The sequence below is a fragment of the Somniosus microcephalus genome, chromosome 11 (assembly GCF_052327205.1).
Source record: "Somniosus microcephalus isolate GS21.2 chromosome 11, FLI_Smic_1.0, whole genome shotgun sequence".
Classification (NCBI taxonomy): Eukaryota; Metazoa; Chordata; class Chondrichthyes; order Squaliformes; family Somniosidae; genus Somniosus; species Somniosus microcephalus.
The window spans coordinates 134,693,540-134,718,905 of NC_140997.1; the positions used below are offsets into that span (position 1 = coordinate 134,693,540).

General features: G+C 48.2%; 1 protein-coding gene across 1 annotated transcript in view; it reads left to right on the forward strand.

Annotated features, from left to right (window-relative positions):
* Positions 1 to 25,366, forward strand: part of dnah1 (dynein, axonemal, heavy chain 1) — a 971,783-nt gene that overhangs the window by 459,920 nt on the left and 486,497 nt on the right. The window contains exons 48-49 of the mRNA XM_085999976.1: positions 537 to 733; positions 9,454 to 9,589. Of these exons, the coding sequence (XP_085856102.1) occupies positions 537 to 733; positions 9,454 to 9,589 (333 nt within the window). The remainder of the gene's footprint in view (positions 1 to 536; positions 734 to 9,453; positions 9,590 to 25,366) is intronic.

Below are 25,366 nucleotides of genomic sequence, written 5' to 3' on the forward strand. Positions count from 1 at the left end.
CATTCCCAGAAGAATATGAGCCACAAGGTACAGTGAGGCCCATCCCACCTCATTTCAATGCCATTACGATGCCTACACCTGTTATAGGCACAGATGCCCAGCCCCTCTTCCTATCCTGGAAATCCTGGGGTAATGTAAGGGAGGGACACAGACCCAGCATCATGGATCTCTGCCACTTTTTCTTCTCCTTTGCACATGGGAACTGAGCGTTCCCAAGGAGCATAAGAGAGGAAGACTGGGGCCTATATCTTCTACTGTTATTGTTTAAGTTATTTTACTAGGATCAGCCTCCCCAATATTACTTCGATCATAGGACACAGAAAAGACCTGTCCTGCCCAGTCAGTTTAATCAGCAGATCACACTGTGGTGTTACTGTATTTACACTGCTTCAGAACAATGTAAGCAATAGTTGGCCACTTGAAGGCAAACTTTTTGGGCAAATGTGGGAGTATAACTGCAATATGCCTCTTATCTAACCCTTACACTAAAGGCAGCATGGTGTAAGCAAGCAGTATTTCTTCTTTATTTCTTGTAGATGGTGCACGTTATTGAGGAATACATGGATGACTTCAATCAGACCAGCACCAGCAAGATGAAGCTCGTTCTCTTCATGGATGCCATCCAACACATCTGTAGAATCAGTAGGATTCTGCGGCAGCCAATGGGCAATGCCCTGCTACTGGGAGTTGGGGGCAGTGGGAGACAGTCCCTTACCAAATTAGCATCACATATGTAAGTAGGTGTGGGTCACATCTGTCCAGCAGCATAAACTACATTCTTTTATGTCATTTCTTTGAACAAATATGTGGTGAAGTTAAAATGGTGTTGCTTTGTGTGGACCTCCAGCCACTAGAAACCAGTTTGGACTGTCGATAATTTAGCATTAACTGGACAGTGTCACTCAATGAGACCATAAATGTGGGGCATGTTTTTAAGCTGAGAAACCTAAGTGAAGGACCATGACGCATAATGTGGATCACCAGCAAGGTTGGCAATATAGGAGAGAAGACGAGGTAAATACAAAGCTATGGTTAGACGATGCCAAGATGGAGTTTTAAAAGCATATGGCCTAGAAATTCGAGTGCCACACGAAATTTGCCGGTGCCACTGCGGGTTAACGGCCGCCGAAAATGGTGGCGCCGGTAGGAGTGAAAAATTCGCGCTGGGGCTACTGATTAGTAGCCCAGCGCTAAACTCACGGTGTAACTCCCTTCTGGTGGCATTAGTCCTGGCATCAATCCCGAATGTGGCGTCCAGAAGCAGCGTTGCATCTTCCAACAGCCTCTGGAAGTGAGGCTATGATTTCGCTTGGCATTGTGGGATATTAAAAGGGTAATGCATTGTCATTTGCTTAAAAGGGCAATGCTTTCTGAACTGATAAAAATAAAAATGAAGTAAAAAAATGCAGTTTTCAGCCCTTACTGCTTTACTGCCTTTTTAAAAAGCTGAATTCCCCTCTGCACCTCAAAAAATGGGAAATGTGCTTCAGCACTAACATAAATGGCTTAGCAAGCTAGGGAAGGGGCACCCAGGGTCTCACACGCAGCACTCCAGCTTTCTGCAGGGGATCAACACTGCAAGAGAGATTCTATACCCACAGGGGCCAGGAAGCCCTCCAGAAAGAATGACGTGGGACCAGATCACGGAGGCCGTCACTGCCAGCAGTGTCGCCCCCACCACCTGGCTCCAGTGCCCAAAGAAGCTTCATGACCTCAGACCACTGGTCAAGGTCAGTGAATGCATCTTCAAAAGCCGTCTCCTACCAACTGCACCACTAGCCTCACACACTGCTCAATGCATGACCCCCACCCCTAATCACTCACCTACCAACAATCTGTACCAATCATGAGCCACACCTCCCATTCCTAGCTTCACCTCACCCCCTTGGAGATGATGCTGGCCATTCTTGGCCAGCGGCGGGGCTGAAAGGATACAAGATGCTGGTATGCTCATACGTTATCCTACTTTTCGCATGCACCTCTTGCTTTCCCGCCCTCCCCTCACCACAACTCCACCCTTGTGCCTTCCTCATTTTACACACCCAAGAAATGCAGTCTGCCCAGCCAGTGGTTGACCAAGAAGAGGGAGAGGAGATTGAAGAAGAAGAAGAAGAAGAAGAAGAAACACCGTCACTCGATTTGACACTCCCAGCCATCAGCTCCTCAAGGTCGACCAGCAAGACCATTTGCAGTGTCCCCCAATGAAAGTCAGCAGCCTTCCACCAGCCATGCTGCAGCCACTGGGGTAGCACTGCATGACATCACTAGGATAGACAAAGGCACACACAAGAAAGTCATTAAGGGAATGCATAAGGGTGAAGAGTTGATTTCTTGATGTCATATTGGATGGAAAGATGTATAAAGTTGGATTGGAAAGTTTGCTTTGTGGTGGCTTTTATTTCATAATTGTGGCCAAGAGGACGCTGTGATGGTCAGCAACAGAGGGAAGGGAAGGTGTGGGACAAATGTTGAAAGGGGAATTGGGGTTGTCATCACTGGTACCACAGGTGGATGATTCCATCCTGGATATTCTGGCTAGAATGGGGTTGCCTGGGTTGCATCCTTCCTTCTGCTTCCTCCTCTTCTGCTTCTTCCTCTCTTGTTTCTTCCTCTCCTGTTTCTTCCTCTTCTGCATCTTCCTCTTCCCTCTGCGAGCGGATGCTGTAAATCTGAAATAAAAGCAGAAAATGCTGGAAATACTCAGCAGGTCAGGCAGCATCTTGACCTGAGACGTGAACGCCATCTGGCCCATGGACGTGATTTTGCATCAGTTGGCCTTGTTAAGCCCGCCCTGCGGGCTTGCTGGCCAATTAGGAGGAAGCCGGTGTTAGATGACGTCATTTGATGATGCGTCATCTGCCAGTTTTCTTAAAGGGGCAATGCATATTTTTTTTGACAGCTAATATCTCAGTGTTTGGCAGCATTGAGATGCTGCAAACACTGATAATCACTGTACAAAGGTAAGTTCTTGCACCCAGGCTCACCAGTGACTCCCTCCTTAGGCTAGAACAGATGGCAGCTGCAGGTGAGGTTACAGAAGCAATCTGTTACTAGTGAGAGAGGTTCTCCCAATGAGGTGACTATACATACAAATCAAAACTTGTTACCTACATAAAAGTCTAAATGCATTAAAAATTAATTTCCCAACATTTTCTTACCTCTGAAACTCACCAGTGCACCTTGGATCCTTCACACCACTTCTGCAGCAGTCATCAATGCATAAACATTACAGCAGACTCACAACACGCCACACTTACCTGACGTGGTGTCCGGACATCAGGAAGCCCACAGTAGAAGTGTCAAAATTGGAAAAAGCCTGTTAACTGCCTGTTAACAACCTGTTAACAAGCAATTAAGTGGCTATAATCCTCTTCCCGCTGCTAGGTGTCGGGTCCATGCGCAAATCGGGGACCCGACACTTGGGAAGATTGATTGGAGGCGGATTGACAGCTGTTGCAGGTCCAGAGCTAAACTGCCTATGTCATTGCTCAATTTTCCTTTATTCCAGCAATATAAGTTTGAGTGCTACTTGTGTTATAAAAATATCGGTAACCATACTGCTAGGGAGTTTAAGGCACTGTTGCTGTAGACGTACACGACAAACTAGCATGCAGAGCTTTCCGCACACATTCTCAGAGCAAATCTGTGCTATGTTCTATGTTATTTGAATGAACTACAACAGCTACAACAACTTGCATTTATGTAGCACTTTTAACATAGTAAAACGTCCCAAGGCACTTCACAGGAGCATTATCAAAAAAAAATTGACACCGAGCCACATAAGGAGATATTAGGACAGGAGACCAAACACTTGGTCAAAGAGGTAGAAATACCTAGTCCTATGATGTCATATATTCTGTACCCATTCCCATTCCTCCCCATAGCCTTAGTTTAGTAAAAACGGCAGTACGATATAATAATATAGTACAGAAAATAATTTTTACTGTTCTCTAACTCCTGGAAAAACATTTATCTCTCTCCGGAACCTCAGTTAAAATTACCCCATGTATTTCAGTTATAACCCATAACTGCTTATTTGACTTTATGGAAGTGACGATGATTCTACTACATTGTTAGTAGTAGCCACCCATCTCACAGCTCTAGGAAGGAGCCAAACTATGTTGCTGACATCTTGGGCTCAATTTTCATTGGGCCGTGGGGTGGGCTTTTAGGCGTGCGGGGGGGTAAAATCGCAAAACCTAGGGGTCGCGACACCCCCTGCCTGGTTCCCGCCTCCACGCCATTTTAACCTAGGTGTGTCTGATTGACACGAATCAGTCCCGCCTGCAACAGGCGGGACTGGTCTTTAGGGCCTTAAGCAGCACTGATTGGCCTTTATAATCCCATTTTAACAGGCCTTTGCCTGTTTAACCCTTTTCCCACGCAAAACGCGCCTGGTGGGGATGACGGCTGTGAAACCTGGCGTGAACACTATTGGCTTGCTGACTATCAGCTGTAGGTCCAACATTAAAGAGGATATTTGATCAGTCATCATTTGCAGGTGGCAGGACTTTGTTGTCTCAGGTCTGGGGGAACTTTTAGAAGGCATAACCACAGCTGTGGAAGTTTGGAGCCTCACACACTTCTCCAGTGTGGCCTCCTGCGTGACCCCTCTTGCCACCCTCACTCAGTGCTTCCTCAACTGAGGCACCTACCAGAAGCATGGGAGGCCTTTTTTTCCTTCCCCTCTTGGCATTAGAGGACCTCCAGCCCCATTTGCAAAATGACACACGCCACAACTGCAGAAGTTGCCATCAGAAATTTTATTTACAATAACCAACTGGTGGCATTTTTAAAATAAACACATTTCACCCAAGTGACTACCCTTGTGACTATTAGTGCTTTATTTTCCTCTTACGCGTGCTCCTACGTAGTGGTTCCCCTGTGGCTTCAGCAGCTGTGGAGGCCCCTTGCTCACTTTCCTGCTGCTCCTGTCTCGACACCTTTGGCGGGCGTCCTCTGGGATGGCGAGCCTGTGAGGGCTCGCCAGCAGTCTGCTGCTCCTGTGGCTGTGCAGGGGTTGAGACCACCTCTATCTCCATTGGGTGTGGACTCTGACGGGGCTCTGACCGAGGGCTCTGCAGTGGCATGAAGTGTGAGCGCTTGGAGAGGAGCCCCCACTTCCTTGAGGTCTGCCACCAACCTCCCTCTCATGGGTCAGGTCCCCCTCAGTGCCTGCAAGTGGCTTGAGAGCAGCTTGCTGCACATCACGGGGGCCATGGGGACCCATTTCTACAATGGCAGTCCTACTCAGAGGGCCTGCCATGAAGGTCTGGTTTCTCTGTTCAATAGCTGACCATCGCTCCTCCAGCGATGTCAGTCTATTCTGAACACTCGCAATGTTTTTAACACTCTGGCGACTTAGCTCCTCCATGGCCGTAGCCATCCTCTCCTCTACTGTAGCCATCCTTTCCACGGAGGTTGCCAACCTTTCCGTGGTGATGCGTTCATGCGCCAGTGACTCCACAAAGGCTCTGCTCATGGTCGCTATGGACTCCTCCATTCGCTCCACACTCACAGCGACCCTAGAGACAAAACCTGCCAGAGACTCCTGCATCTGTACCTGGAGTTCCATCACCTCTGATCTTACGGATGGACCCAGGGGCAGAGGGTCGACATGCAGCTGAGCCGAGCTGGCAGAGTCCTGCGCCCTCTGACGAGGACTCTCCACTGCTGTCCCTGTCTCCACAATCTGCTGATGCTCACTTGTGAGCTGTGATACACCAGGTGACAACTCTACTCTATGTCCTGAAGGTCCCACCGAGGTGTGAGTGTCTGCGTTGGTGCTAGGTGTGCTTATTTCGGATGACACTGCGCCCTCAGAGGCTGCAGATTCCTCCGAGGAGTCCGGCTGCTCAGGCTCTTCCTCCTGCACTGTGGTGATGGGGGCTCCCGATGGTCCTGTGGGGGAGTTAAGGAAAAAGTTAGAGATGTGATGCCAAGGTTACATGCACATTGCATTTTGCAGATGATCATAAGTCCATATGATGTAGCTTCAGAATCATTATCAGCGACTCATGCAATGCCAATGAGAGAGATGGATAACTATTCTGTCACCAGCTTGCGGGGATGCTCCTGCCTGTCCTTCCCCAACGTCCACATCTCGGTCAACCCCAGCAATCTCCAGGACGCCTTCCTCCCAGGGGGTGAGCTGGGTTAATGAGGGCAGCCCTCCTCCTGTCCTGGCTCGCTCTCTCCTGTTGTGAGCTCTCTTTTCCTGCAATGAGGGAGACAAGTGGAGGTTGAGTGAGAATGAAGGAGTGAGTGCAGAGATTGCATAGCATAGATACTTAGAAGGAGACAAAGATGGAGTGAGGTTGCAAGACCAAGGGCCCTCCCTGTGAGTTATCAGTTGTGTTCGAAGCATCAGAGTGAGAGGGAGTGTGAGGGCTGCATGGTGGCATAATTCTGTGAATGTGAGCATATAGAGAGAGGGAATGGGTAAGGGCACATGGATGTGAGTGTCTAGTGGGATGTGCAGGAAGAGATTGCTAAAGCTGAGTGCTGGTGAGGAAAGGCAATGGGGAACAGATTGAGGGTGATGGAAACATCATACAGTACTTACTTTTCCAGTGCGAAGAAGGTCATGGAATCTTTTCCTGCACTGCAACCACGTTCTTCGTGTTAGCCCCAAGGAGTTGACTTGACTTGCCACCTCTAGCCACACAGCCTTGGTCTGGCTGGGAGGCCTCTTCCTCCCTGAAGAAGGGAAGAGGACCTCCCTGTGGGCCCTAGCACCATCCAGTAATGTCTGCAGTGAAGCCTAATCAAATTTGGGCGCAGATCTGGCCCTCCAGCTGGCCGTTCCTCCTGCAGGCTCCTGTGCCATCTTAATGTTGAAGGTTGGAAGCCTGCAGAGGAAGCAAGGCTTGCTGTGGACCTTAAAAGCAGCAGCAATGATGACGTCATATTCTGCGACTTTCTGACTGGAAATACTCAATTGCCAAGGCTTCCCACTCACTGGAAATCAATTGGCCAATTGTGTTAAATTTGCATCAATCTTACAGACCCATTTACAATCGTGTCGGAATCACTAAATTCGGGGAAACCGCCAATTCCCCGCACCTGAACTAAAATCGACCCCTTAATGTCAAATATAGAGATTGCAGTCTATTTATCTTTCATCTCCTCCATCTTGGCTCAGTGAATGCTCTCACACCTCAACTATAGTGGTAAATAAGAATCTGTTCAATACACGATTGCGCTCCTATTTGACGACTGCTTGCCTTGTTGTGGAAGTAGAACCAGTCCATTTTAAAGTTACTTTTTTTAATCCTTCTCTCTTTACCGTTAATGACTTTCTTTTGTTTTGTTCTCTCTTCACAGACCATTGAGCTGTGAGATTTGTGGTTTTTGCTTTGTTTCTCTTGGAGTGAGACAAAGCAAGAGACCACTATGGCAACAGGGCTAGCTCAGTAATGAAAGCATTCTATTAAAACTATAGCATTGTAGTTTTAATACAGTACTGTTGTGGTGGCTGGGACAGCAACGCATTAATATCGATTCTTTTCTCTTTCTTGAAAATGTGTGAGAATGTTATCATGAAGGAGAAGGACGTGAGGTCACAATGTCACGTAGGAGGCTCTCACCAAGTCAGGAGTGTTGGAAACTACTTAGGAGTGACAGCCGTGGCTCAGTGGTAGTACTCTCACCTCTGACTCAGAAGGTTGTGGGTTCAAGTCCCACTCCAAGAGACTGGAGCGCAAAAATCTAGGCTGACACTCCAGTGCAGTGCTGAGGGTGCGCTGCACTGTTGGAGGTGCTGTCTTTCGGATGAGATGTTAAACTGAGGCCCTGTCTGCTCTTTCAGATCCCACGGCACTATTTTGAAGAAGAGCAGGGGAGTTATCCCCTGAACCTGCTGTTCCCTATATTTCAATTGAAGTGGGTTTTGGAGTATTTGCTGCTGTAGGTCTCCGCTCCCAGAAACTATGTAAAGGATTTTATTTATTCAAATTACATATGTGCCAATGTGCTAATATGAGGGAGTTATCCCTGGTGTCCTGGTCAACATTTATCCCTCAATCAACATAACAAAAAAAACAGATTATCTGGTCATTATCACATTGCTGTTTGCGGGAGCTTTTTTTTTATTCGTTCATGGGATGTGGGCGTCACCGGCAAGGCCAGCATTTATTGCCCATCCCTGGTTGCCCTTGACAAGGTGGTGGTGAGTCACCTTCTTGAACCGCTGCAGTCCATGTGGTGAAGGTACTCCCTCAGTGCTGTCAAGGAGGGAGTTCCAGGATTTTGACCCAGCGATGATGAAGGATCGGCGATATACTTCCAAGTCAGGATGGTGTGTGACTTGGAGGGGAACTTGGAGGTGGTGGTGTTCCCATGCACCTGCTGCCCTTGTCCTTCTAGGTGGTAGAGGTCGCAGGTTTGGGAGGTGCTGCCGAAGAAGCCTTGGTGAGTTGCTGCAGTGCATCTTGTAGATGGTACACACTTCAGCCACGGTACGCTGGTGGTGGAGGGACTGAATGTTTAAGGTGATGGATGGGGTGCCAATCAAACGGGCTGCTTTGTCCTGGATGGCGTTGAGCTTCCTGAGTGTTGTTGGAGCTGCACTCATCCAGGCAAGTGGAGAGTATTCCATCACACTCCTGACTTGTACCTTGTAGATGGTGGAAAGGCTTTGGGGAGTCAGGAGGTGAGACACTCGCCACAGAATACCCAGCCTCTGACCTGCTCTTGTTGCCACAGTATTTATGTGGCTGGTCCAGTTAAGTTTCTGGTCAATGGTGACACCCCAGAATATTGATGGTGGGGGATTCGGCAATGGTAATGCCATTGAATGTCAAGAGGCAGTGGTTAGGCACTTGCTTGTTGGAGACAGTCATTGCTTGGCACTTGTGTGGCGCGAATTTTACCTGCCACTTATCTGCCCAAGCCTGAATGTCCTCTAGGTCTTGCTGCATGCGGGCATGGACTGCTTCAATATCTGAAGAGCTGCGAATGGCACTGAACACTCTACAGTCATCAGCAAACAGCCTCACCTCTGACCTTATGATGGAGCCAAAGGTTGCTGTGCACAATTGGCTGCCGCGTTTCCTACATTACAACAGTTCAAAAGTACTTAATTGGCTGTAAAGCACTTTGGGACGTCCTGAGGTCATGAAAGGCGCTATATAAATGGAATTTTAAAAAACTTAAACAGAGCCCATAGTTGTGATGTAACTTGGGCTATGCTCTCACACCACTATGAATGGTGCTAGTGAACATGACGTCCATGATGAACAAACCACTTGTCTCTCACCCCCATGAACCTGCTGCTCGCTATACTTCAACTGAAGTAGGTTTCGGAGTATTTACTGTTGTAGGTCTCCACTCCCAGAAACTATGTAAAGGATTTTATTTATTGAAAATGTGTATGTGCCAATGTGCCAATATGAGAAATTAAAAGGTCTTTTTTATTCAGTAATTTTTTAAATATCCACTTTTTCCTGCCAGGGCTGAATTTGATTGTTTTCAAATTGAACTTGCCAAAAATTATGGACCAGCAGAATGGAGAGAAGACATCAAAGGGATCCTGATGAAAGCAGGAATACAGTATCAACAGATCACCTTCCTTTTTGTAGACACACAGGTATCTTTTTGGAATTGAGAAATTTCATTGATACAAACAGAGTTAATCACTAACCCCAGATAAAGTGGCATGTTACTGTGTAATGCACATTGTTAAAATTAACATCCAAACACATTGCAAGCAGATAAAACAACTAAAAATAAAAAATAAAAACAGAAAATGCTGGAAATACTCAGCAGGTCAGGCAGCATCTGTGGAGAGAGAAGGAGAGTTAACGTTTCAGGTCGATGACCTTTCGTCAGAACTGCAAAAAGTTAAAGATGCAACAGATTTTTAGCATGTTCAGGGGCAGGAAAAGGGGGAGGGGAGGAAAGAACAAAAGGGAAGGTTTGTGATAGGGTGGAAGGAAGGAGTGATTAAATTACAAAAGGTATGATAGTACAACGCAAAAGGAGATGGTAATGGGACAAATAAAGAAACAAAAGATGAGTCCAGAAGAGGTGTAACTGGGAATGGCAGAAGCATCAACAACTGCCATGTGAAAAAATAGATGCAGAGGTTGTTATAAATCTCATCAATCATCAAGAAACTGCTCGTGAAATAACGCTGGACAGCCAGCTGGTGGCGCCGTCCAAGGAGTATAAATACTCGGGCGTCGGCCCCAGCTTTCCAGGGACATTTTGTAAGACAAGGAACTAGTGAAGCACAACTGGACCTCCATGTTCTGAAACAAGTTGATTAAAGCCCTGCTTTATGCTCAAACCAAGTGTGTAGTGAGTTTTATTACGTCAATTTAATCAACTTGATATCGACTCCAGGCTTTGGGTGATTCGGGAACAGCCAGCTACGACTCGAACCATAAAAGGGAACTCAGACAAGTAATCGATCCATCATGGCGAAACTACTCAGACTCGCCCGTCTCGACCTGGACCCAAATTCACTTACAGCCGCTAAGGTATGGAAACACTGGTATCGTACCTTTAGCAACTTCCTTGAGGAGTGTGGTGAGAATGTTCCTAACAAGTTACGAATGCTTGCTAATTATGTATCCCCTCATGTGTTTGATTATATCGAAGACTGTGTAGACTATGACGCCCTATCCAAATACTACAGCAGCTATATGTCAAGTCCCCAAATGAAATTTTTGCTCGGCATCTACTGGCCACAACTCGACAACAATCCGGGGACACTTGACGAATTCCTTCAGAAACTTTGCAGGCTCAGCAAGGATTGTAATCTTAAAGCTGTTACAGCTGAGCAGTACCAGGAGGAGTTAATTCGTGATTCCTTTATTAATGGGATTGCGTCTCCCTTCATACGTCAGCGTCTGTTGGAGAATAAAACCCTCAAGTTACAGGCTGCCTATGACCAGGCATGTTCTCTGGACTTAGCAAAGAGGAATGCAGACACCTATCTTTCACCACGTGCACGGGCTGCTGCTATCACTTTTAGTGACTCTTTCGCTAGGCCTCAGGCGGAAGCCCTCACGGATGACGACTCCAACCCGGCTGATTACAACCCTACCCTAGAAACCTACACTGATGACGACCCCGCCCTAGTGCCATCTTGGCAAGCTGGAAGGAAGTGTTTCTTCTGTGGAGGTGCGTTCCATTATAGAAAATGTTGTCCTGCTCGTAACGCGACCTGCAATCATTGCAGCAAGAAAGGTCACTTTTCTAAGGTATGCCACTCAAGAGCCGCTGTTGGTAAGAAAAGCCACTTTTCTAAGGTATACCGATCAAGAGCTTCTGTTAGTTTTGCAGCTACTATCTATAAAACTGCTCCTCCACCAAGAGCCACTACTAAGGTTACAGCTGCAATCTATAAAACTGTTCCTCCCCAAGAACCACTACTAAGGTTACAGCTGTCAAGGGTAAAACTGCCCCTCCTCCCATCACAGCTGTTTTTCCCCAAAGTCTGTCCCATGCAGCCACGAAGGTTTCGGTAAATGGACACATTTTGAGTGCACTAATCGACTCATGCAGCTCTGACAGCTTCATTAGTGCGCGGGCTGTCAGTAAGTTAAAACTGCGTATTTACACCTCGGACAGGGAATTTGCAATGGCTCTGATGACACTCACCACCAATTCTTCCGGCTTTTGTCTTGTCGACCTTATTCTCAATGGCCGCACTTATTTCTCCAACCGGGGTGCTCAAGAACTGATGCAGTGATGTGCTCCTGGGACAGGATTTCCAGAAACAACACAAAAGACTCACTTTCGAGTTTGGAGGGTCAAAGCTGGAGCTTACTATTTCCAAAGTACCGTTTTGTGCGCTTTCGGCGGCTTCGCTCGACGAGCCCTCCTTGTTTGCCAATCTTTCCCCCTGATGTAAGCCCATAGTCGCTAAATCACGACGTTTCAGCCAAGATGATCGATCCTTTATCGAGACAGAAATCTCTTGCCTTCTAGCTGACGGTATCATTGAGCCATGTTCATCTTCCTGGCGGGCTCAAGTCGTCGTTGTTAAAAATCCTCTGAAGCAACACAAGAAACGTCTTTGCATCGATTACTCGCAAACTATTAATCAGTATACTGACCTGGATGTCTACCCACTACCACGCATCGATGACATGGTCAATAACCTTGCCAACTACAAGGTATTTTCAACTTTTGATTTAAAGAGCGCATATCATCAAGTGCCGTTAAAGGACTCTGACAAGAAGTACACGGCCTTTGAGGCCAATAGTCGGCTTTACCAGTTTTTGTCGCCTTCCATTTGGGGTCACCAAAGGGGTGGCCGTCTTTCAACGGGCAATGGATAGCCTAGTCAAACAGGAGAACTTAACGGACACTTTTCCATATCTGGATAATATCACCATTGCTGGTCATGACCAGAAGGAGCATGATGCCAACCTCCAGAAATTTTTTGACGTTCTCCGTCGTCGCAACTTAACCTTAAATGAGTCCAAATCTGTGAAATCAGTACCATCAGTCAACATCCTTGGCTACTGGGTGGGCAACGGTGTCATCAAACCGGATCCGGAGCGACTTCGTCCGCTTCAGGAGCTCCCTCCCCCTACAAATCTCGGCTCTCTTCGTCGGGCACTCGGCATGTTCGCCTATTATGCGAAATGGATACCCCACTTCTCCGACAAGATTCAGCCCCTGCTTCACGCGAAGTCATTTCCATTAGAGGCAACGGCTATTTCAGTTTTCAACCTCCTCAAGCGACAACTGGAAAAAGCCACGCTTCGTTCCATTGATGAAAATCTTCCTTTCGTGGTCGAGTGTGATGCATCGGATGTGGCGATCTCTGCTACCTTGAATCAAGGTGGTCGACCCGTTGCATTTCTGTCCAGAACTTTGGAGGGTAGCGAGCTCCAATATCCTCCTGTCGAGAAGGAGGCTATGGCCATCATCGAAGCGGTATGTAAATGGAGTAATTTTCTCGCTCATCGCTATTTCACACTTATAACCGATCAGCGCTCTGTGGCTTTTATGCTGAATAACCGGAGACACACTAAGATCAAGAATAACAAAATACAACTCTGCAGGATGGAATTGGCCGCCTTTGGATACGCCATACATTATCGACCCGGCAAAGAGAATGTGGCCCCGGATACCCTCACGTGGGTATTCTGCTCTTCTATGTCAACTTCGACTCTGGCGGATCTTCATACTGACTTATGCCATCCTGGCGTTACCCGTATGTTGCACTTTGTACGATCTAAAAATCTCCCATTTTCTACGGAAGATGTGAAAAGAACGTGCTCCTCCTGTAGAATTTGTGCGGAATTAAAACCGCAATTCTTCCATCCATCGGATGGCTCGCTCATACACGCTATTCAGCCTATGCAGCGACTCAGCTTGACTTTAAAGGGCCATTGCCCTCCTCAACGCGAAACACCTACTTACTGACTATGGTGGACGAATATTCACGCTTTCCCTTTGCTTTCCCCTGTCCCAATATGCTTACTTCCACAGTGATCAAATGCCTTGATCAAGTCTTTTCCCTCTGCGGTACGGCCAATTTCATCCAGTCTGATCGGGGTCCCTCCTTCATGTCAAGCGAACTCAATAGTTAACTCTCCCAACGGGGAATCGCCACAAGTAAAACGACACCGTACCATCCCATCGGTAACGGACAGGTTGAGAGATACAACGCTATCATTTGGAACGCTGTTCGTCTTGCGCTGAGGTCACGCAACCTACCAGACCAGCAGTGGGAAGCTATGCTCCCTGATGTGTTGCATTCCATCAGGTCTCTCCTTTCTACATCTACCAATGTCACACCTCAAGAGCGATTCTTCAGCTTCCAGCGTCGCTCCACCCATGGAACGTCTCTACCGTCATGGTTGGCAGCTCCCGGCCCCGTGCTGCTGCGACGATTCGTCCGATCATCTAAAACCGATCCTCTCATTGACGAGGTAGAACTCACGGATGTCAACCCCACATACGCGCACGTGCGGTACCCTGATGGCCGGGAGTCCACCGTTTCACTCCGGGACCTGGCTCCCTGTCCGGCCGGTTCCACGGACCCAACCGATAGAGGGACCCACGGGGATGATGCTGACACCCTGCGCTCCCCAGAAGATGACGCCCTACCTGGGGCATCGAGAGATCTGCCAGCTGCCCCACCGGATCCACTCGGGGAGCTGAGCGCACCCCATGGGATGGCCACCCGTTGCCAGGACGCCGGTCAATCCCCAGCTATCCAACAGGATGAAGCCAGTTCTGCACCTGTAGGGATCCGCACCCGGAGTCACGATCTCCCCAGCCTCCCTCTGGTCAATCAGAGCAACACGGGCCCTGTCGATCCACCAGTACGGATCAAGCGGCCCAGGGACCAAGACACGGTCCAGAGAGACGTGCCTTCTAGCCATAAACAAAAATCTAAAAGACTGCGGCCATTCGTGGTCTGCCTGATCCGCTAAGAGGAAGTCGTCGGACTTCCATATCTTTTAGGCAGGAACAATGTTATAAATCTCATCATTCATCAAGAAACTACTCGTGAAATAACACTGGACGGCCAGCTGGTGGCGCCGTCCAAGGAGTATAACTACTCGGGCGTCGGCCCCAGCCTTCCAGGGACATTGTGTAAGACAAGGAACTAGTGAAGTACAACTAGACCTCCATGTTTTGAAACAAGTTGATTAAAGCCTTGCTTTATGCTCAAACCAAGTGTGTAGTGAGTTTTATTACGTTAATGGTTATGGTCTAAAATTGTTGGACTCGATGTTGAGTCCAGAAGGCTGTAAAGTACCTAATAGAAAGATGAGGTGCTGTTCCTCGAGCTTACGTTGAACTTCATCGAGACAGTGTAAGAGGTCGAGGACGGAGAGGTCAGATTGGGAGTGGAGCGGAGAATTAAAGTGACAGACGACCGGAAGCTTGGGGTCACGCTTACGGACTGAACGGAGGTGTTCTGCAAAGTGATCACCCAATCTGCGATTGGCCTCCCCAATGTAGAGGAGACTGCATCGTGAGCAGCGAATACAGTATACTAAATTGCAAGAAGTACAAGTAAATCGCTGTTTCACCTGGAAGGAGTGTTTGGGGCTCTGAACAGTGGGAAGGGAGGAGGTAAAAGTGCAGGTGTTGCATCTTCTGCACTTGCATGGGAGGGTGCCGTGGGAAGGGGAGGGGGTGTTGGGGGTGTTTGAGGAGTGGGCCAGGGTGTCGCGGAGGGAGCGGTCCCTTTGGAATGCTGAAAGGGGAGGGGAGGAGAAGATGTGTTTGGTGGTGGAATCACGCTGGAGGTGGCGAAAATGGCAGAGGATGATCCGTTGAATGTGGAGGCTGGTGGTGTGAAAGGTGAGGACAAGGGGAACCCTATCATGGTTCTGGGAGGGAGGAGAAGGGGTGAGAGCAGAAATGCAGGAAATGGAATGGACACGGTTGAGGGCCATGTCAACCACGGTAGAGGGGAATTCTCCGTTGAGGAAAAAAGACGACGTAGAAACATAGAAGATAGCAGCAGGAGTAGGCCATTTGGCCCCTCGAGCCTGCTCCACCATTCAATGCGATCATGGCTCATCATCCAAATTCAGTACCCGGTCCCTGCTTTCTCCCCATAACCCTTGATCTCTTTAGCCTTAAGAAATATATCCAACTCCTTCAATATATTTAATTAATTGGCCTCTACTGCCTTCTGTGGGAGAGAATTCCACAGGTTCACCACTCTCTGGGTGAAGAAATTCCTCCTCATTTCTTTCCTAAATGGCTTACCCCTTATCCTTAGACTGTGACCCCTGGTTCTGGACACCCTGACCATCGGGAACATCCTTCCTGCATCTAGTCTGTCCAGTCCTGTCAGAATTTTATAAGTTTCAATGAGATCCCCTCTCATTCTTCTAAACTCCAGTGAGTATAAGCCCAATCGACCCAATCTCTCCTCATACGTCATTCCTGCCATCCCAGGTATCAGCCTGGTGAATCTTCGCTGAACTCCTTCCATGGCAAGAACATCCTTCCTCAGAAAAGGCGACCAAAAATGCACACAATACTCAAGATGTGGTCTCACCAAGGCCCTGTACAACTGCAGCAAGACATCCTTGTTCCTGTACTCAAACCCTCTCGCTACGAAGGCCAATATACCATTTGCCTTCTTAACTGCCTGCTGCACCTACATGCTTACCTTCAGCGACTGGTGCACAAGGACACCCAGGTCTCATTGCACTTCCCCTTCTCCCAATCTATTGCCATTCAGATAATAATCTGCCTTCCTGTTTTTGCCACCAAAGTGGATAACCTCACATTTATCCACGTTATATTGCATCTGCCATGCTTCTGCCCAATCACCCAACCTGTCCAAATCATCCTGGAGTTTCTAGGCATCCTCCTCACAGCACACACGCCCACCCAGCTTTGTGTCGTCTGCAAATTTGGAGATATTACATCTAGTTCCCTTGTTTAGATCATTAATATATATTGTGAATAGCTGGGGTCCAAGGACCGATCCCTGCGGTACCCCACTAGTCACTGCCTGCCACTCGGAAAAAGACCCGTTTATTCCAACTCTTTGCTTTCTGTCTGCCTACCAGTTCTCTATCCAGGTCAATACCTTGCCCCCAATCCCATGTGCCTTAACTTTACACGCTAATCTCTTATGCGGGGCCTTATCGAAAGCCTTCTGAAAGTCCAAATGCACCACATCCACTGGTTCTCCCTTATCTATTTTACCAGTTACATCCTCAAAAAATTCCAGTAGATTAGTCAAGCACAATTTACCTTTTGTAAATCCATGTTGACTTTGTCCGATCCTGTCACTGTTTTCCAAGTGCTCTGCTGCTACATCTTTTATAATGGACTCTAGCATTTTCCCCACTACCGATGTCAGGCTTACCGATCTGTAATTCCCCGTTTTCTCTCTACCACCTTTTTTGAACAGTGGGGTAACATTAGCTTCCCTCCAATCCATGGGTACTGTTCCAGATTCCATCGAATGTTGGAAGATGATCAGCAATGCATCTACTATTTCTAGGGCCACTTCCTTAAGTACCCTAGGATGTAGATTATCAGGCCCTGGGGATTTATCGGCCTTCAATCCCATCAATTTCCCTAACACCATTTCCCTACAAATACTGATTTCTTTCAGTTCCTCCCTTTCATCAGACACTATGTTCCCCGACATCTCTGGGAGGTTATTTGTGTCCTCCTTTGTGAAGACAGAACCAAAATATGTATTTAATTGGTCTGCCATTTCTTTGTTCCCCATTATAAATTCCCCTGATTCTGACTGCAAGGGACCTACGCTTGACTTCACCAATCTTTTTCTCGTCACATATCTACAAAAGCTTTTACAGTCAGTTTTTATGTTCCCTGCAAGCTTACTCTCATATTCTATTTTCCCCTTCTTAATTAACCCCTTTGTCTTCCTTTGTTGAATCCTAAACTGCTCCCAATCCTCAAGTTCACTGCTTATCGGAAGACATATCGGAAGCACTAGTATGGAAGGTGGCATTGTCAGAGGAGATGCGACGGAGATGGAGAAACTGGGAGAATGGAATAGAGTCCTTACATGAAGCGAGGTGGGAGGAAGTGTAGTCCAAGTAGCTGTGGGAGTCAGTTGGCTTATAGTGGATGTTTGTCGATAGCCTATCCTCAGAAATGGAGACAGAGAAGTCGAGGAAGGGAAGGGAAGAGTCGGAGATGGACCATGTGAAGGTGAGGGAAGGATGGAAATTGGAAGCAAAGTGAATGAAATTTTCTAGTTCAGGGCGAGAGCAGGAAACGGCACTGATACAGTCATCAATGTACCGGAAAAAGGAGTGAGGGAGGGGACCTGAGTAGGACTGGAACAAAGAATGTTCCACATATCCCACGAAAAGGCAGGCATAGCTAGGACCCATGCAGATTCCTATAGCAACACTGACATGAATCAGTCATTCATGAAAGAAAGACTTATGAAATAATACTGAGCGGCCTACGGGTGGCGCTGTCCAGGGAGAGTATAAATACTCGGGCATGGGCCCAGCTTGCACAGGACATTTTTAACAGGAACTAGTGAAGGACACAACTAGAGCTCCATGTTGTAAAACAGTTGATTAAAGCTTTGTTTAACGCTTAGACCAAGTGCCTGGTTGGTTTCTTACGTCAAACACCTTTAAGTTGGAGGAAGTGAGTGGAGTCAAAGGAGAAGTTGTTCAATGTGAGAACAAGTTCAGCCAGGCGGAGGAGGATGGTGGTGGATGGGGACTGGTTGGGCCTCTGTTCACGTAAAAAAAAAAGGCCTGGAAATGACTGTACAAACGATCATATCAAATCACACTCTCTGCTATTTTAACAGAGATGTTTAGCCATTTAAAATAAACGGTTTCACAACTCTGTTAACAAAGGGGAGAAAGGTATTTGATATCTGTGTGCTAAGCGTTCACATGACATCACTCAAGGCAATTTCCAGGCTAAAATGACCAGATAGTGCCTCTACCTCTCGCAGTATGAGCTACATAGACAGCATGTGCATGTATAAGAATGATTAGAGGTTGGAGGAAGCCCCCGCCTGAAATAAGATGGAACTTCATATTGACATGGAAGTGACGTACTTATGCCTTCCATGTCATCTTCCCATTTCACACTGGAGCAGTGCCGGGTGCAGATCTCACCCATCTATACTGAGCATCCAGGGTTGCTATGTGCTGAGCTGTATACAGTTTCAAAGCATTCTACAGTTTTATGGCCATTGCTGCAACATTTCTCTTCATTTTTAAATTTTCCTCCTGGCACTTAGGTCTTCATGAGCCTTTGCGCCAATTGATGTTGCTTTCGTTACCTCATGCACCAATACTGGCACCAATGGATATCCTCATGGGAATACTCATGCCTGAGGTTCTTTGCACCCATCTGCTGGTATCCACACACCTGCGTCTGCAGACAAAAGGTGACCAGACCTCGCTGGTTGCCTGCCAAGATGCCACCAACCATATTTTCAGGCATTGTTGCACTAACCTTGCAGTGACTGTGAGAAACTGTCTACACAGTGTCCTGTGCTATATGCAGCTACCATGCAGCTTAAGGCTGTCACAGCCAGTGACAGTATCAGTGAGCTATAGACTCAAGCATGCACCTTCTTTCAAGCATGCTGCACTGTACACTCATGGGGATGGTGCCATGGAGTGACACAGAGGGCAACCATTCTTGCAACCATCTCATGCAGCACCATGAAACAGCAGCCATCAAATAGGGGCTCAGGAGCTGTGCTTCCCTTTCACGTGCCTGCAGACTCATCAACAATATCAACAACTTGCATTTATATTGCCTTTAACGTAGTAAACCGTCCCAAGGCACTTCACAGGAGTGTTATCAAATAAAATTTGACACCAAGCCACATAAGGTGATGTTAGGGCAGATGGTCAATGAGGTAGGCTTTAAGGAGTATTCCAAAGGAGTAAGGAGTGGTAGAGAGGCAGAGAGGTTTAGGGAGGGAGTTCCAGAGCTTAGGGCCTAGGCAGCTGTAGGCATGGCTGCCAATGGTGGAGCGATTAAAATCGGGGATGCACGAGAGGCCAGAATTGGAGGAGTACTGATATCTCGGAGGGTTGTAGGGCTGGAGGGGGTTACAGAGATACAAAGATAGGCCATGGAAGTATTTGAAAAGATGAGAATTTTAAATTCGAGGTGTTGCTCAACCAGGAGCCAATGTAGGTCAGCGAGCACAGGGGCGATGAGTGAATGGGACTTGGTGTGAGTTAGGATACGGACAGCAGAGTTTTGAATTAGCTTAAGTTGATGGAGGGTGGAAGATGGTAGGCTAGCCAGAAGTGCATTGGAATAGTCACATCTAGAGGTAACAAAGGCATGAATGAGGGTTTCAGCAGCAGGTGAGCTGAGGCAGGAGTGGAGTCGGGTGATGTTACGGAGGTGTAAGTGGGCGGTCTTAGTGATGGCACGGATATGGTGTTCTGTCTCAAGGGGTTTTATACCCTTACCTATGTAACAATTAAGAAGGACTCCGGGGTGGAGAGCTTAGTTAACGGCCATTTTATTTACAATGTGCTTCTTCACTCAATGCACTACATTTCCCATAGTGCATTGCAAATCACCACTACGGTATCCCATGTGGGACAATTCTAATACACATTCAAAATACACAACATATTTCCTCCCCCTTAAAATAGAATGTCCGCAAAACAGAATAACTGAAAATGACTATAACTTTGGAAGAGAGGGTAGACTGCCTCTACACTCCGCTAACCCTGGGGATTATTCTGCCCCATGCACACCGGTTAGCACTAGCTGTAACTAAGGCGCTCTGGAGGCTGCCTTTCTCTTTGGGGGTAACACCTAGTCTCAGGAGTAGGCTCTGGCTGGCTGTCCCGTGACCCTGCAGGCGTGGCTTCCTCCCTCGATGGCACAAGCGTGGATGGTGCCACCATCTCAGGGTCGGACGACCAGTCCCTGCTGGAGCCCCCAGCAGGTCCTTGATCCTCTGTTTTTTGGGTTACCTGTGGCGACTGTCTTGGCAGTAACTGGCCTACATGCCGTCTCCATGTTCAGTCGTCTCCGGTGCGGACTCGGTATGAAACGGGGCCCGTCTTTTGAATGACCGTAGCCGGGACCCACCGCTCCGGGGTGGTGTAGTTACACGCGAGGACTTTGCCCCCCACCACAAAGTGTCGTTCTTTGGACCTCTGAGCTCGTCTGCTGACTTGATCCTGTTGATTGGCGTGCACCACTGCTTCTGTGGACGTTGGCCTCAGCAGGTCAAGGCGTGTCCGTAGCTGCCTTCCCATGAGTAGGTAAGCAGGAGATGCTCCAGTCGTAGCATGAGGCGTGTTTCGGTATTTCAGCAAGAAAGCATTCAGGCGCTGCTTTAGAGGAGCATCACTTCTTGCTGCTTTCAACGCGCGTTTCAGCATTCTGACAAATCTCTCCGCCAATCCATTTGTGGATGGATGATAAGGCGCGGAGAACGTGTGCTGGATTCCATTGCTCTTGAGGAACTCCTCCAGCTCCTGGGATGTGAACTGTGTTCCATTGTCGGTTACGATCTGCTCCAGCAGACCAAATCGCCCGAACATCTCTCTCAGAGTCTCGATGGTTTTCTCCGTAGTGGTAGTGGACATTACTGCAACCTCCGGCCATTTGGAATGGGAGTCCACCGCGAACAGGAACATCGCTCCTTCCACTGGTCCCGCGAAGTCCAGATGGATCCGTTGCCACGGTGTCGCCGGCCATTCCCATGGATGCAGTGGCGCTGCTCTTGGCGTATCCCTGGTTGTCTCGCATGATGGGCATGATTTCGCTTCAACTTCAATTTCATGATCCAGACCGGGCCACCAGAAGTAGCTTTGTGCCAGCTCCTTCATCCGGACAATACCACAATGTCCTGAGTGCAGCTCGTTGAGGACATGTTTCCGCAGCTTTGGTGGTATGATCACTCGCATGCCCCAAAGGAGGCATCCTGATGTGACAGACAACTCCTTCCCTCTTGACAGGTAAGGTAGGAGCTCAGGTGGTGCGTCTGACACCCGTGATCCGTCTCCTCGCATCACCCGATCCAGCACCTTGGATAGCGTAGGGTCCACTCTGGTCTCTTTCTTGACCTGCCGGGCCGTGACAGGGGCATTGCTCACCATGTCAAAGTAGAAAATCTTCTGCTCACAGCCTTCAGAGGGCACAGGCAGCGGAAGTCTTGACAATCCATCCGCATTGCCATGTGCTGCTGACCTCCGGTATTTGATGTTGTAATTGTGAGCGCTTAACATCAGCGCCCAGCGCTGCATCCTGCACGCTGCCAGGGAGGGTATTCCTGTGTGTGGACCAAAGATCGATGTCAGAGGACGATGATCCGTCAGCAAGGTGAATTTCCTTCCGAACAAGTAGTGATGGTACTTTTTGATTCCAAAGTTAATGCCCAAAGCCTCTTTTTCGATCTGCGGGTATTTCACCTCCGCCTTGCTCAGGGACCTTGACGCGAATGCAATTGGCTTCTCTTCGCCTGAGGGAAAGATGTGGGACACAACCGCGCCGACGCCATAAGGCGATGCGTCACAGGCCAGCTGAATCTGCAACAACGGGTCAAAGTGCGTCAACACTCTGGGGTCAGTCAAAGCTGCTTTGGCTTTCTTGAATGCAGCTTCGCACTCCTTCATCCACGCCCAGGCCTTGCCCTGACACAGCAACTCATGTAATGGCTTCAACAGTGATGCCAGCTGTGGAATAAACTTTCCGTAATAGTTCAGGAGACCTAAGAATGACGGCAGCTGGCCGACATTTGTAGGTGCAGGAGCGTTGGCAATGGCTTTCACTTTCGACGGTGCTGTGTGTAGGCCGTCCGCGTCGATGACATGGCCTAGGTACTCCACTGATGGCTTGAAAAATTCGCATTTGTCCTTGCGAACGCGTAAGCCATATCCTTCAAGTCTTCCCAGTGTCTTCGTCAGGTTCTGCAGATGCTCGTTGTCGTCCTTTCCTGTGACAAGGATATCGTCAAGATAACATTGTACCCCTGGAATGCCGCTTAAGATCTGGTCCATAGCCCGCTGAAACAATGCTGGTGCTGACGTTATACCAAAGGGTAGGTGGCAGTACCTGTAGAGGCCCTTGTGGGTGGTGATGGTGAGGTACTTCTGCGAGTCCTCTTCTACATGCATCTGCAAGTAGGCTTGGCATAGATCAATCTTGCTAAACTTCTGACCGCCTGCTAGACCCGCGAAAAGATCTTCAATGATGGGGAGGGGATACTGTTCAGCTGAGAGCACAGGATTCACTGTTACTTTGAAATCTCCACATAAGCGAACCGCGCCGTCACTCTTCATCACTGGTACCACGGGTGTGGCCCACTCACTGTGCGAAACCGGCACCAGGACCCCTATCTTGACCAGACGCTCCAGGTCAGCCTCCACCTTTGGTCTGAGGGCATAGGGAACGTTCCTGGCCTTCAGGAATCGTGGCTGGCTGTCAGGCTTCACCTTGAGTTTGACCGTAATCCTCTTCATACTCCCCAATTCTCCGTCAAAGACAGCCGCATGCTTTGTCAACACTGCCGCTAGCCCCGCCTCTTCAACTGACACTGCATTCACTTTTTTCCAATCCAGATGAATTTTCTCCAACCATGGCCTGCTCATCAGGGATGGATAGTCACCCTTGACCACGTAAACTGGCAGCATCACGGTTTGTCCATTAAGCTCCACCTCGACCTCCGTCTTACCCAGCATTGGGACTGTTTCCCCAGTGTAGGTCTTTAAGATGAGCTTGGCCGGCGTCAGTGATAGGTAGTTCAGTTTTTCTTTGAATAGCTTCTCTGAAATCAAGGAGACAGCGGCCCCCGTATCCAGCTCCATTTTGACCGGTATTCCCTCTAGTAGTGGAGTGACTCCATAGCCTGATGAGCCTCCATTCACCGTTAACACATGGAGGTTCAGCTCCCCATTAGAGTCTGTGTCACTGTCTTCCTGTTCTTGTTTCACCATGTGTAGGTTTTTCTTTTTAGAACGCCAGTTGGATGTGTTTCCTTGTTTGTTTTTGTGTGTCTCTGTGTAGGATTGTTTGCTTTGCCCTTTACGCACACATTCAATGTGTCCTTTCTTTTCACATTTCTGACAGGTCAGGTCTTTACACCAGCAGTCAGATGGCTGATGACCTGACCTTCCACATCGGTAACACTCTCTGGCGCCCCTTGCATGCTTATCCGGTGTAGCTGCTACCCTGTGCACTCTTGTTACAGCCCCCAACAGCTGTGCATCTTTAGCTGCTAACTCCATAGACACAGCGAGCTCCACTGCTGATTTAAGTGTCAGTTTGTCAGTCGTGAGCAAGCGCTTCTGTGTTGCTTCACATCTTAATCCACACACAACCCTATCACGGACAGTGTCATTTAGAGTTTCACCAAACTCACAATGCTCAGTTAGCTTCTTTAGCACTGTAACATATTCGGCTATGGACTCACCCTCCCCTTGGTTTCATTTGTGAAACCTGAACCTCTCGGCAATCAGCAGCGGCTTGGGTGCGAAATGTGTTTCCAAAACTTCCACAATCTGATCATATGTCTTAGCGCCGGGCTTATCCGGGTGCATCAAACTCCGTAACAAGCCAAATGTTTTTGCTCTGATCACACTGAGGAAAGTTGCCACTTTCACGTCATCTTTAATGCCATTTGCAGTCACGAAAAATCCGAAACGCTCTGTATAAGCACTCCATTGCTCCGCCGTTTCATCAAATGGTCCAAATGCTCCGGTTAGCATAGCCATTTTGTTTTCTTTTCTTTACAGTCCTTTTCCTCCACTTTTTTTTAATTTTTACAGTCCTTTTCCTCCATTTCGTTTCACTGTATCGTTACTCTCCCCCTTCTTATTTGTGGAACACACGAACCGCCACTGCATCAGCACTAAACTGCAGGCGCGCCATTAAGAAAAGACAGGAACTTCTTACTTTAAACATCGCTGATTCCAGTGCAAAGTGATGCGCAAGTCCGTCGTCCTCGTCGCCAGTTTTGTTGTGTTTCAAGGGGTTTTATACCCTTACCTATGTAACAATTAAGAAGGACTCCGGGGTGGAGAGTTTAGTTAATGGCCATTTTATTTACAATGTGCTTCTTCACTCAATGCACTACATTTCCCATAGTGTATTGCAAATCACCACTACGGTATCCCATGTGGGACAATTCTAATACACATTCAAAATGCACAACATATGGGGAAGCTCATCTCGGGGGTCATATACGACACCAAAGTTGCGAACAGTCTGGTTCAGCCTCAGACATTTGGCAGGGAGAGGGATAGAATCAGCAGCTAAGGGACAGAGTTTGTGGCGGGGACTGAAGACAATGGCTTCGGTCTTCCCAATATTTAGTTGGATGAGATTTCTACTCATCTAGTACTGGGTGTCAGACAATTTAGAGACAGTGAAGGGGTCAATAGAGCTGGTGGTGAGGTACATGTCAGCATACATGTAAAACCTGACGTGTTTGCAGATGATGCAGCATGTAGATGAGAAATAGAGGGGGCCAAGGATAGATCCTTGGGAGACTCCTGAGGTAACGGTGTGGGAGCGGAAAGAGAAACCATTGCAGGTGATTCTCTGGCTACGACTGGATAGATAATGGAACCAGGCGAAGGCAGCTGAACGCTAGAGGAGAGGCATTGGAGGAGGATGGTGTGCTCAACCGTGTCAAAGGCTGCAGACCGATCGAGGAGGGATAGTTTACCACAGTCACAGTCACACAGGATGTCATTTGTAACTTTGATAAGAGCCGTTTCAGTACTGTGGCAGGGGCGAAAACCTGATTGGAGGGATTCAAACATGGTCTTGCTCGCGCGTCCACTGACTCAGGCCGGGAGCACGGGGTCTCCTGGGCGGTTGCGCCCGCAGCGCGATATCACGAGCGGTGCCGGAGGGAGAGGGGGGAGGGTACCCGTTGCTCGCGCGTCCACTGACTCAGGCCGGGAGCACGGAG